The sequence below is a fragment of the Bactrocera oleae genome, chromosome 3 (genome assembly GCF_042242935.1).
Source record: "Bactrocera oleae isolate idBacOlea1 chromosome 3, idBacOlea1, whole genome shotgun sequence".
NCBI lineage: Eukaryota > Metazoa > Arthropoda > Insecta > Diptera > Tephritidae > Bactrocera > Bactrocera oleae.
The window spans coordinates 33,510,492-33,524,877 of NC_091537.1; the positions used below are offsets into that span (position 1 = coordinate 33,510,492).

The window sequence follows — 14,386 nt, forward strand, 5'->3', positions numbered from 1 at the left end:
TCCTGATGGCATCATACCGGCGCAACTACAGCGAACGGTTAAGGTGGCGAACTGTGTTAGATTGGGCCATGTCCCGAAGGCCTGGAGACGGGTTAAGGTTGCGTTCATTCCGAAGGCCGGTAAAAGCTCTGATGTAGGTGCAAAAGATTTCAGACACATCAGCCTATCCTCGTTTTTGCTGAAAACGCTGGAGAGACTTATGGATCTGTGTGTCATGGCTGGAGACAGCGCTATAGCAAAAGGAATTTGCAGTGGGCACCTTTCTCGACATCGAGGGGGCCTTCAATAACGTTCGGCCAGAGGCAGTGGTTAAAGCCCTCGAAAAGTTTGAAGTGGAATCGAACCTCAAACACCTCATTTTCAGTTTTCTTTCCGACAGAACTGTCGTAGCGGAGTGGGGTAGTGCCAAGTCAACCAGAATGGTAAATAGGGGAACTCCGCAAGGAGGAGTACTCTCCCCTCTGCTCTGGATCTTGGTGGTAAACGACTTACTTATAGAACTCGAGGAGCAAGGCTGTCGAGTGATAGCCTATGCTGATGATGTGGTTCTTATGGTTAAAGGTAAATTCCTGAATACCGTCTATGAGCTCACCGAAGGGTACCTAAACTTGGTATCCAACTGGGCAAACAGAAGCGGCCTAGCCGTCAACCCAAGTAAAACCGAAATGGTTTTATTCACTAAGAGGTATAAGATCCCAAATGTGCCTCTCCCCTCCTTCGGGGGTTCACGTCTTCAAACTGTTGATAAGGTGAAATACCTAGGGCTCATCCTGGATAGAAAGCTTTCTTGGAGGCCGAACATCGAGGAGAGAGTCAAGAAGGCATCGGTCGCCTTATACTGCTGCAGGGGAGCTATAGGGAAAAGGTGGGGACTCTCACCAAAGGTGGTGTTCTGGCTCTACGAAACCGTAGTCAAGCCAATACTGTTCTATGGTGTGTTCGTCTGGTGGAAGGCACTCAAAAAGACTACCCTGGCTAAAAAGCTTGAGCGAGTCCAAAGAGCTGCGCTCATCGGAATCTCCGGTGCACTGCGAACCACACCAACGATAGCTCTCAACGCTATATTAAATATAGCACCCGTGGACATTGCCGGTAGATGCATTGCTGCGAGGTGTGCTATTAGGCTCAGAGAAGCTGGGCTTGTGAAGAGGTCCGAACAAGGACACGCCGCAATTCTCTCCTCCTTCACCTGCATTCCTGAAAATTTGGATCACTGCGTCACAGCGGCCTCTCGAGGCGGCTTTTTCTCTGCTCATATCCCGACGAGGGAGATGTGGAGGGGAAGAAGCTGCTGGAGAAGAGGCGCGGTGAGTTTTTTCACGGATTTCAGGCTCGTTTGGGTTCCTGGTCACAGCGGAATCGCTGGGAATTGCAAGGCCGATGAGCTGGCCAGGGGGGGTACCCTTGCCCCGCTCACATCGGAATTGGATCGAGTTGGTTCTTCACTAACGTCTTGCATTCTCGCTCTGGACCAATGGACCTCGCAGGAGCTCAGCAGACGCTGGTCGGCGACCAGCTCCTGCGCAACTGCGCGATCCTTCTGGCCGAGAGTGGATCGCAGGAGGTCGGGGGATCTTCTCGCCTTGAACAAAGGAACCTCGCCGCCATGGTAGGAGTTCTCACTGGGCACTGTCCAATGGGAACTCATGCGGTGCGGCTTAGAATACTACCCGATGGCAGTTGTCAAAGCTGTATGGAGGAGGGTGAAGTGGAAACATCCCGGCACTTTCTCCTCCATTGTCTGGCTTTTGCTAGGTTGAGATTGAAACATCTCGGCAATCATACTTTTGGCGGTCCAGAAGATCTGGCCGAAACAGATATTGGCCGTCTCAACAAGTTTGTCATAGGCACAAAGCGCTTTGTCGACATGTAAGGGTCTATTGATCCGGCTCATAGGAGTTTTGGGTACCACAACGGACTGGCGTTTAAGCTGTCCAAGTGTGATCCTTCTTAGAATCGACCCGCTAACCTAACCTAACCTAACCTAGAGCTTGGACGGACGGACGGACAGACAGTCACCTGGATTTCAACTCGTCTCTTCATCCTGATCATTTATATATATACACCCTATATCTAACTCGATTAGTTTTAGGTGATACAAACAACCGTTAGGTGAACAAAACTATTATACTCTGTAGCAAGAGGTTGCAAGAGCATAATAAATTAATTTTCCCACCTTAGGTAGAGGCGCTGGCTTCTCTTTGATTTGTATGCCGCCGATTTCTACCATACCAGGTACCATTGGGCGTATGGGACCTTCGCTGAAGTGGCTGTTACAAAATATTATGAATACGTTCTTCTTCATTTGTGAATATGTACGTAGTGTTGTATCGTCGGCTGCTAACTCTCTATTATAAAATTAAAGTAAATTTTATAATTATAAATTAAAACAAGTAAGGAAGGGCTAAGTTCGGATGTAATCGAACATTTTATACTCTCGCAAAGTCAAATGGTATACTCGTTTGAGATTTCTTTGTGGATTGACTGATATTTTCGGTAGAAGGTCAACTATAGGCACTGGGGTCCACATATTCAGTACCTAGGGGCTTGAACAGTTTTGGTTCGATTTAGATCATTTTTGGTGGCATACTTTAAACGTATTATTCACGCAAAGTTTTACCCCGATATAATCATTGTTGCTTGATTTGCATAGTGGAAAGTGAAAGAATCAAGTGGAATTTAAAATTGTGTCATATAGAAAATAGGCGTGGTTGTAATCCGATTTCGCTCATTTTCGCACCATAACATAGAAATTCACAAAAAAATTTTATGTACCAAATTTGGTTGAAATCGGTTAAGCAGATCGCAAGATATGGGGTTTCACCTAAAAGTGGGCGGTGCCACGCCCACTGTTCCTATAAAGTCATCTCATACCATCCCAGAGATAAAGTTTAATGTCTCTGGCGTGTTTAGTGCTTGTTTTAGTATTTTTTAAGAGTACCGTTATATGGGGAGTGATGGGGCTTGTCACCCGATTTCACCCATTTTCACTGCCGATGCCTCTCCCTAATGTGATCCTGTGTACCAAATAACATTATATTTTTTATTATATATTATTATATTATTGCGGAGCTTAGTTATGGCAATTTATTTGTTTTTGATCAATGGCGTTTTGTGGGCGTGGCTGTGGTCCGATTACGCCCATCTGCAATACCGACCGTCTCACGGTACCAAGAAACATGTCTATCAAGTTTCATAAAGATATCTCAATTTTTACTCAAGTTAGAGTTTGCACGGACGGACGGACGGACGGACAGACAGTCACCCGGATTTCAACTCGTCTCTTCATCCTGATCATTTATATATACATAACCCTATATCTAACTCGATTAGTTTTAGGTGATACAAACAACCGTTAGGTGAACAAAACTATTATACTCTGTAGCAACAGGTTGCGAGAGTATAAAAATTATATTGTTTACTATTTCTTTAAAAATTTCATATGACTCACTTATAAAACGCCTCAAATGAAATATCCATGATATTGGTAGCAAAACGCAACAAACCACTCGATACAAAATTTAGCAGACGTAACCCAAAACTCATTATTTCACCATTTTTATGAGGAGTAAATACAGACGGTACATACGATACTTCATGTGGTACTCCAACTAAATCGTTTACCATCTCCATTGGTTGGCCCGTCCAACTGAGTATCATGGGGCAATTTAGTTTGGCCGGAACGATAAATTGGAAATTATTCATAAAATAACCCATTATAACCAAATCATATTTGTTCTTATAGATTGATTGAAATTTTTTATTCTTAATAACATCCAATTGCAATGTGACCATTATACTGTCAGCTCTCAATAATTTCATCATCATAACGATGGGGTTTTGCTTTTTCATTCCCAAATCGTATAATTCATCATTCACTTCCTTTTGACGCGCTTCCGTTGGCTCGATAATTATGTTGTGTATTTTAGGATGATTGACTTTCGGTTTTAAACTTGAGACAACGGTTATATTGTGACCGCGTTCAGCCAGTGTTTTCATAATTGACATATGTACGATTAAATGTGAGGGGCTGGGACTAAGGAGTACACCAAGAATATTAGCGCCAGAAACTGGTTGCATTCCTGTCGATATGACTAATATCGCCGCTATCACGATAGCGATCAGGCTGCGATCGTCCGACCAATACTTCATTTTTCAATGATTTCGTTTAATGAACTGAAACGAATTGAGCCATGAACTAATATTTTATTCTATATAATCGCTGATGTGATGTGAAGACGCTAGACTTCAACACAATTTTAAGAATGCAATGATTGCAGAAATTGTTATTGTAATTGATTTGTAAAAGAAGGCTGCATAGATGTACTTATATGTATATGTACATATTATTTACATACATATATACAAACTACAATTTTTATAGTAAATATGTACACTTGCCTGCATAAATCTGCGTACACCGGTAAAAAATATAAAAACTAACTTCAAACGCAAATGTCTCAGGAAATATAATATGTATTAAGCAATTTTTAAATTTGCTTTATTAAAAAGAAAATTATATTCCATTAACATACTTGTACAGAACTATAATACCTACATTTTTGTTTTAAGGGGAATTATTCGGTGGCATCATGAAATGATATGAAGACAAAAGTCTACATTTAGCAGCACAAGAACAGCAATTCGCGAGGGCAAATCGATAAGGGAAATTGGAAAAATAGTTGGCCGAATATTTATCATCGGTACATAGAGTGGTAAAATATTACATTTTAACTGGAACTATTTTATCAAAACCACGTGCTGGGCGTCCAACCATTTTAACAAATCGCTAAAACAAGCGTGCCGTACAATTAGTTCAGCAAAATCCAAGGACGACTGCACATCAATTGCAACTGGAAGTGCAGTGTTTGTTCCAGCAAGATAACCACCCCAAACATACTGCCCAAAATATAAAGCTCTGGCTTTTGTATAATGTAAAAAACAAATTGCAAACGCTTCCTTAATCTGCGGATCTAAGCCCCATTGAGCATTTATGGGACTTGCTCGAGCGAAGAATCCGAAAACACGTTATAACATCAAGAAGTATTGCTCAAAGATATTATAATGGAGAAATAGGCGAAAATTACGCCAGAAAATACAGCGAAACTTGTGGTTTCTATGCTCAGACGTCTTATAGAAGTACTGAAGAGAAATAGATATTCCAGATATTAATGGATCGTATAACATTATTTTTTAAACCTATTTTCAATTATAGTTTTTGGTACGCAGACTTATGCGGTTGCTTTTTTATATTGTTTTGAATTAAAACTAATTTTTACTTTAATTTAATGAATACAATAAAATTTAATGTTAAAAGCTTGGTTGAATACATATCAGATTTCCTGAGAAATTTTCATTTAAAGTTAGTTTTACGAATTTAATGCTGTACTCATACTTATGCGTGAAAGTGTACACATATACATACTACAATATATTCGAGATTATTATTTGCGGTGACGCATCCATTATCAATTAAGTTAATAAAGTGAAATTACACAATAATGAATGAAATTGCTAATTCATTATATACTATAACCATAATTACCGTTTAGATAAAGTATATCAGTACTCTTAAATGCAAAATTTTCAATCTGAATTCCATTTCATTTGAATTAGACTAAAAGTATCAAAAAGGTTCCAAATCGATAACGTTGATATTGGTTTATTTATATATATATTATACATACCACATGTATCATTATTACAATATATGAATGTCAACTTTTATAGAGTCTTGATTTGAAGTATATTTATTTATTCAATTTAGATATAGTATACAAATATAATATCTAACAAGTAAGGAAGGGCTAAGTTCGGATGTAACCGAACATATTATACTCTCGCAAAGTCAAATGGTATACTCGTTTGAGATTTCTTTGTGGCTGGAACAGTTTTGGTTCGATTTAGACAATTTTTGGTCACAAGGTGGCATACTTTAAACGTATTATTCACGCAAAGTTTTACCCCGATATAATCATTGTTGCTTGATATGCATAGTGGAAAGTGAAAGAATCAGATGGAATTGAAAATGGTGTTATATGGGAAATAGGCGTGGTTGTAATCCGATTTTGCCCATTTTCGCACCATATAATAGAAATATAAAAATAACATTATACACCGAATTTGGTTGAAATCGGTTAAAAAGATCCCAAGATATGGGTTTTCACCTAAAAGTGGGCGGTGCCACGCCCACTGTTCCCATAAAGTCATCTCATACCATCCCAGAGATAAAATTTAATGTCTCTAGCGTGTTTCGTGCTTAATTTATCGCGCTGTTAGTAGTTTTTAACAGTACCGTTATATGGGGAGTGGACGGAGTTGCCACCCGATTTCAACTATTTTCACACTGTAGGTTCTACATTTGCTTCCAGTTAATTTTGTTATTATAGCTTTAGCGGTTTAGGAGATATGCACATTAAACCTATTAGGGGCGGGACCACGCCCACTTTAAAAAATTTAACTGCAGATGCCCCTCCCTAATGTGATCCTGTGTACCAAATGACAGTCTTGTATCTTATTGCGCAGCTTAGTTATGGCAATTTATTTGTTTTTGATTAATGGCATTATGCCCATCTGCAATACCAACCGTCTCCCGGTACCAAGAAACAAGTCTACCAAGTTTCATAAAGATATCTCAATCTTTACTCAAGTTACAGCTTGCACGGACGGACGGACAGACGGACGGACGGACAGTTAGTCACCCGGATTTCAACTCGTCTCTTCATCCTTATCATTTATATATATATAACCCTATATCTAACTTGATTAGTTTTAGGTGATACAAACAACCGTTAGGTGAACAAAACTATTATACTCTGTAGCAACAGGTTGCGAGAGTATAAAAAAAGAGAACACTGGCTGCCAGGGCCTACGGCTCAGCTTTTCGAAATGGTATTGTTATTATCATTATGTTATATTATGGTATTTGTACGTGCGCAATTTATTTATTTTGATTTATTTGTGTACCTATATTTTTTAATTAGATTTTCTTGCTTAAGTCTAGTTCCTTGAAAAATTGGTTTATTTATTTCGATGTTTGTAAGTAGATCTCTTGGAGCAACTTGCCCGAAGATTTTTTCTCGCCTGGGTTTTAATTTTTTGCAGTCTTGGATTAGATGGTCTATGGATAATAATCCTTTGCAGAAAGGATATGGTTTTTTGGGAGTCCCTGTTAAAAGGTGTTCGTGTGTCTGCCTTGGGGTTCATTTGGGTATGTTGCCCTTGTGCGCTTTGGAGTTTTGCTTTATCTGGAAGAAAATGTCTGATGTTGTTTAATAAGGGGTTGTTGTTGTAAATGTTTTTCACCGCTTCTATGACGGACATGCTATCAGTGCAGATTGCAAATTTCCCTTTGTTGTGGCTTGCAAAACCCAATGCTTGTTCAATGGATGTCGCTTCCGCTGTAAATATCGAACAATATGGTTCGAGTATGCCTCCAGGTATCAATGATCCGTCTTCGTGTACTATGGCAAATGCTTTTGTAAACTCGGATTTGGAGCTACCCGTGACTATCATATTCCAGTTTTGATTTTTATATGAAACCGGTAAGTCGTGGAATAATTTTCGATGAATGGCAGGGTTGACATCGATTTCATTATTTTTGTGGAGTGTGATGTCGTAGCTCGATGACTCAAGCATCCTCGGGGATTTTTGGATGGCTTTTATGCAGTGCTTACTGATTTGTAACATTTTGCAATATCTGGCACATCTGCGGATAGTTGTTTTTTGTTATAATTGGGATGAGTTTATAGGTGGCATCACGCAGTCTGTCTTTTATGGATGGTAGTCTGGCCTAGGCTAGTACCCTGGTGGTATGGGGCATTTCTTTGGTTTAGGTTGGTGTTTGCGCACCATCCGTAAATTGGTAGTCCATAATCGATTTTTGATAGTATTAGTGCTCTAGTGACGTTTATTAGTGTATGAATATTTATAAAAGATTTATTTGATGTAAGATATTTGATGAAAAACGGTATATTTAAAAAATTGCGACGCACTGTATCAACCAAAACAATTTTTGTGAATAACATCAATATACTTAAGTAAATTGTTTTGACTTGTATTTTTTAATGAATACGATTGAATTATACCTGTTTTTATATATTTATTTTGGTTTTTTGTTTAAATTATTTGAAGTTGATTATTTCGAAATATATTTTTATTGTTATATTGTTAATGTAATTACTAACCATATATGGGTAAATATAGGCCTCTTTGGAAATAAAGATCGGTAACGCGCCCACATTGCAACATCAGAGGTGGTGAAGAAAAGCAATAAATATGCAATAAACTTTTAAATATGAAGAGTTTTCATTAATGTTTATATGCAAAATACTTTCTAAAGCTTCTGCAGCAAACGTAGCTCCACTTTTCGGAGGAGTACTCTTACACAAGGAGATGATTTCACCACAAAAAATTATTAACGGATTTCACGAAAGTTTAATATCAGGAGACTTGAAAATAGCAGAATTGAACATTTTCTGTGTTAAACGAAAAATTTTATGCAAATTTCAATGAAAAGAAATGTAAGCTTACAGATTCGTTTATTTACAATGCGGAAATGGCTTTAATTATAATTTATAGATATTCTGTATATATTTGATATCAAAGCACATAAGTACTCGTATATTTGTATAAATTTTGCTATTTCATGATGAATTCCATAAAATCTTTAGTATAAAAATTACACATTTACATATATGTATATTTATTTGCTCTGGTCATTAAAAGTTTTGATAACATCTTATAAGACCAAGTGGTCGCACATATGCTCATACAGCTCATACTACATCTTATCTCCTTAACATAGCAATATTCATTGCAACAATGTATCAGAATTAATTTTAACAATGTAGCAATATTCATTACAACATTATTAAAGTTCAACAACATAACGAAATTTGTTAAAATAAACTTCCGCTTCAACTCTCGGGATCGATTTATATTTCTGCTGACCATTGAGTATAAACAAACAGCCACTGCAACTCTCAGAATCGATCGATATCAACAACGCATAAACGCAATATCTGCTAACTATTGAATATCCGCACAACTTTGCCGCCAATAATTCTACACCGCTGCCGTTTACAGGGTTGTCTCTATTAGTCCAGTCATTTAAGCTTAAATTAGGTAAGAATCTCGGAATTCAGATACCCAGCTGTAAGTCTGTAAATACTTGTATATTGACACCCTAAAAGTTGTCTCAAAACCTACATATGGTAGGGTGTATGCAACTATTAAATTTCCAGGGCAAAGGTCACAAAAATCGGTTTTTTGCGCTTTTTTTGTAAATATCTCATTTCCTATGGGTAATGATAAAATATAATATAATAGTTAATAAAAATTGACAAATATTTATAATCATTGATTTATCGATAGTTCATCAACTATATATGGCGCGTTTTTGATCGGAGGCACCGGTTGACCTGAAGTGATGCTGTGACCTCGCGCTCGAAGCCCTCTATCTCGAAAACGGTTCACCGTATGAAAAATTTTTTAAACAAAATTTGTAGACAATTTTGTATTCTACAATATTGATAATAAATACCAATAGCAAAAACCCATAGGAAATGAGATATTTACAAAAAAGCGCAAAAAACCGATTTTTGTGACCTTTGACCTTGAAATTTAATAGTTGCGTACACCCTACCATATGTAGGTTTTGAGACAACTTTTAGGGTGTCAATATACAAGTATTTACAGACTTACAGCTGGGTATCTGAATTCCGAGGTGAACTTACTATAATGACTGGACTATATTCCCTTCTAGAAAGAACATCAAAAATTTTTCAATTCATGATTTTTAAATTTTGCCACTGTCACGAAAAGACGCTTGTAGGCAATCCCATGCTCGGGGATCATTTATGTATCAGAGGTCTGCAATTATTTTATTTTATAAGTAATTTGTTGAGTAACACAAGAAAGAGTAATAGTGGTACCCACAACTCAAAAAACCAGTGTTACCAACCCTAAATTTGAGGGTTAAACGAGTCAAATGGGATCACTTTGGGGGTATTTTCAGGTTTTTTTTTTATTATTTTAAATATTGATTTTTTCACCTGAAAAATATAAAAAATAGGTTACAGATAACAGATTACGTTTACATAAAGCTTAATAAAGCAACGCGAAACAAAATGTTGGCCAACTCTCATCTCTTTACACTTTGACCGTTTGACATATTTCTATTATTTTAGAATTGGATCGACATACATTTTTGAAATATGTATGTTTAGTATACCGAATCCGTTAAAATGAAGATTATACAAAGCGAAATATGAATAAATATAAGATTATACTTCGGACTCGATTATCCCGATAGATGTTAAAAAAATATGTAAGATTTTTTTTTGTTGTTTAGCAGAGCGGATTCAAAAAAGGCTTCCAGACAACTTGCCCATATTACTAATAATTGCTGAAACTAATGTTAAGTCATATTCAACGAACTCATATCACGGACATAAAAATGACATTGAGTCCGAGTGACACCAATTAAGAAATACCAGAGGTCTACATTAGTGCACCGCAACTACAAGTACATAGGACACAATGTGTTTTGTAAATTCTCTTCTTTTGTGCCTTGTTTTTATGCGGTATCAAAACTGAGCTCCAACTATTGGTATGGTAGACTTGTGAGGTGCCAAGTGACCTCGCATTGATTCATTTTTTGAGTTGCTTGATTTTGTTGGCGCTTAAATCTAGTTAGCGAAAGTAAATAGAAATCAAATTAACCCAATTATATTTATTTATATTCATAGATTAAGTAACATAATAATAATAAAGAATGGCAAAAGAAAAAAAAAAAAAATAAAAAATAAAAAATACGTGTGGCACTCGGGGACTGCAGTATTTTATTTTTTCTTTAACATTAATTTAAGTTTTTTCTTTGATATTAATTCAATTTACACTTTTTGAGCATGGTGACCGATAAGAAAACATTTTTTTTTCTTTTATTGAATAAATGAGAAGTTAATGTTTTTTAAAATATTTATAAATTTTTATTATTGAAACTATAGGTTTCTGGTAACTGAAATAAGAAACATAAGTTTGAGACTTGATATCCTCTAAGTATCTGGAAAATACCGCATCAATGGCGGTCCCTTATTTTGTTGTGGATTCTTGTGGATCATGGGGACTATTCTTTATACTCTCGCAATATGTTGCTACAGAGTGTAATAGTTTTGTTCACCTAACGGTTTAGTATCACCTAAAACTAATCGAGTTAGATATAGGGTTATGTATATATAAATGATCAGGATGAAGAGACGAGTTGAAATCTGGGTGACTGTCCGTCCGTCCGTCTGGCCGTCCGCCCGTGCAAGTTGTAACTTGAGCAAAAATTGAGATATCTTTATGAAACTTGGTACACATGTTTCTTGGTACAGTAAGACGGTTGGTATAGTAGATGGGCGTAATCGGACCACTGCCACGCCCACAAAACGCCATTAATCAAAAACAAATAAATTGTCATAACTAAGCTCCACAATAAGATACAAGACTGTTATTTGGTACACGAGATCACATTAGGGAGGGGCATCTGCAGTTAAAATTTTTTTTTAAGTGGGCGTGGTCCCGCCCCTAATAGGTTTAATGTGCATATCTCCTAAACTACTAAAGCTATAATAACAAAAATTCACTGGAAGCAAATGTTTTTAGCACCTCTACCAACGGTGTGAAAACGGGTGAAATTGGGTGACAACCCCGCCCACTCTCCATGTAACGGTACTGTTAAGAACTACTAAAAGCGCGATAAATCAAGCACTAAACACGCCAGAGACATTAAATTTTATCTCAGGGATGGTATGGGATGACTTTATAGGAACCGCGTTCAAAATTAGACAGTGGGCGTGACACCGCCCACTTTTAGGTGAAAACCTATATCTTGGGATCTTTTTAACCGATTTCAACCAAATTTAGTACATAACATTTTTTTATATTTCTATGTTATGGTGCGAAAATGGGCAAAATCGGATTACAACCACGCCTATTTTCCATATGACACCATTTTAAATTTCACTTGATTCTTTCAGTTTCCACTATGCAAATCAAGCAACAATGATTATATCGGCGTAAAACTTTGCGTGAATAATACGCTTAAAGTATGCCACCCTGTGACCAAAAATTCTCTAAATCGAACCAAAACTGTTCAAGCCCCTAGGTACTGAATATGTGGACCCCAGTACCTATAGTTGACTTTTTACCGTAAATATCGGCCATTGTGTAAGATATATAATTGAAATTCATATAGTAGAATAAGTAAATGAAACTATCGATAATAGTATCTCTTTGTTTCAAAAATGGGTTGAATCGGATCAATAGTTCTTGTAGCCCTCATATATCTAATATAAACATTTTTGAACTTCCGCGTGACTTTATACCGCATATGTGAGTTATCTCAATGAAAATGAGAGAGCGTGTTTTACTCATAACACTATCAAATCGGGTGAAAATTTTCCTTAGCCCCCATGTAACTAATATCAGGATTTTCGAACATTCGTCTGACTTTACTCCATTTTATTGGTGATTGTATGTGAGGTACCTTAAGGAAACAGTGGGAGCATTTTATTAGTCTGTGGCATGTTAGTAGTATGTGGTATTGGAAAAAATTAATAAAATCGGGTTAATACTACCCTCAAATTCCATATACTACTTATAATGCTTTTCGTTATTCTAACCAGTTTTATGCCGAATATGTCGGTCAGTGAGTATTAATATTTTTTTTATATATAAAATTGCTTCCAAATATGTTCTCGAGTATAGCTGAGCAATGTCGAAATTAATATATTTCTCTACCCCCATATATATATGATTTCCGTCTTTCCACCTGACTTTACACCGTTCCGGTTGATCAACGTGATATTTTAACGAAATTAAGTGGAAAAGATTTCTTAAAAATTATGTGGTTTGACGCTGAATTAGAATGAAATTAGTATATAAAAAGAAAAAAATAGTATTGACACAAAATAAATCTATGATCAATAACATAAGTTAATAAGATACCAAATAATAATTGAGTAATGAATGTTGAATTCTTTCGCAACATTTTTATACTTTCGCAACATGTTGCAACAGAGTATAGTTTTGTTCACCAAAGAGTTGTTTGCATCACCTAAAGTGATAGATATAGATTTCTATATACATATATTTCTTCTAATATTTGGTGAAAATCAGTGGTTAGGTATATTTTCTCAGCCATCATGTTGAACTTATTATAAAATATACCAGAAAACAATGCTAAAAAAGTTTCTTAGAGTGCTGGACTTTGTATAGAGCAAAAAGATCTTTCTAGAAAAAATTGCATGAAATAAATATTAGTAATGTAGTATCAAAAGGGCTAAAGACCCTTTTTATGTGGTTATAGATAATCTGCGACACCATCGGTTTACATGCTACTGTCTATTATTATATTTCAGTTTTGCCACACATTTTAATATGAAGGTCATGAGGTGAACTGTAAACTCAAGAAAATTACATTTGTACCTAACGCCGTTGGCAGCTTATGAAAGGTTTAGATATTAAGACAGAAAGAAGAAAATCTACATACCTGCTCTACATATGTGTATACCATACTTAATTATATGTAAGTTATTGTTAATTTGGCCTTCATGGGTTGACCCTTCAAAATAGGTACCATAGATCCCCCTGTTTTAGAAAGCGTTTAACAAAAGTAATTTACGGAGGGGTTTTCCGAGAACTTAATTTCAATACAATGAAATAAACTACTAATTTCTAAAATATAAATATAACTAAATATTATGTATTATTATGTTAGTGAATAGCTAAGTAATATATAGGTATACAAAAGTACGTAAGCTGTACCAACATGTTGCAAGAGTATAATAAATATCAGTACACTGTGTTTGTAGTTTCAGTTTCTGCCCAAAGTGCTTTATTCAAACTAATTTTAGTGTATTAGTTATACAGTGTTTAAAGTATTATTATATACAGTGACGAGCAAAACCGTATTATATACAGTGGCAAGCAAACACATATACATATGTGCACCAGTATACCATAGCACCTATACACGGAACAGGAAAGGAGTCATAGCAAGGACTTACAAGGAATTACAGTGAAAGAGAGCAGCACCTAGGATCCACCTTTTAACAGCCGGACGGACTGAATTATATAAGTATTATCTATAAGTAATTTATATATTAATCCATTTATTATTAATTAATTATGCCTAGATTAAGTAGAAAATCTATATTACTAAGTCATCTTCAGAATAGAAGACGAGTGAGAGTTCTTCGTGCAAACTCTTTATATAGAGATAGTGAGCAGTCACAAAATACTGTAAGTCACGCTAATCGTAGATTAGATTCCGATGTACGTCTGTCCGAACAAATAATCAATACAAATCAACATAGAACCAGGCGGGAAAATTTCGAGG

The 14,386-nt window shown here is 36.2% G+C and overlaps 1 protein-coding gene across 1 annotated transcript in view; it reads right to left on the reverse strand.

Annotated features, from left to right (window-relative positions):
- Positions 1–4,185, reverse strand: part of LOC106623157 (UDP-glycosyltransferase UGT5) — a 47,389-nt gene extending 43,204 nt beyond the window's left edge. The window contains 2 exon segments of the mRNA XM_070106427.1: positions 2,177–2,348; positions 3,452–4,185. Coding sequence (XP_069962528.1) covers positions 2,177–2,348; positions 3,452–4,152 — 873 coding nt within the window. The 5' untranslated portion in view covers positions 4,153–4,185.
- Positions 4,186–14,386: the final 10,201 nt, after the last annotated feature.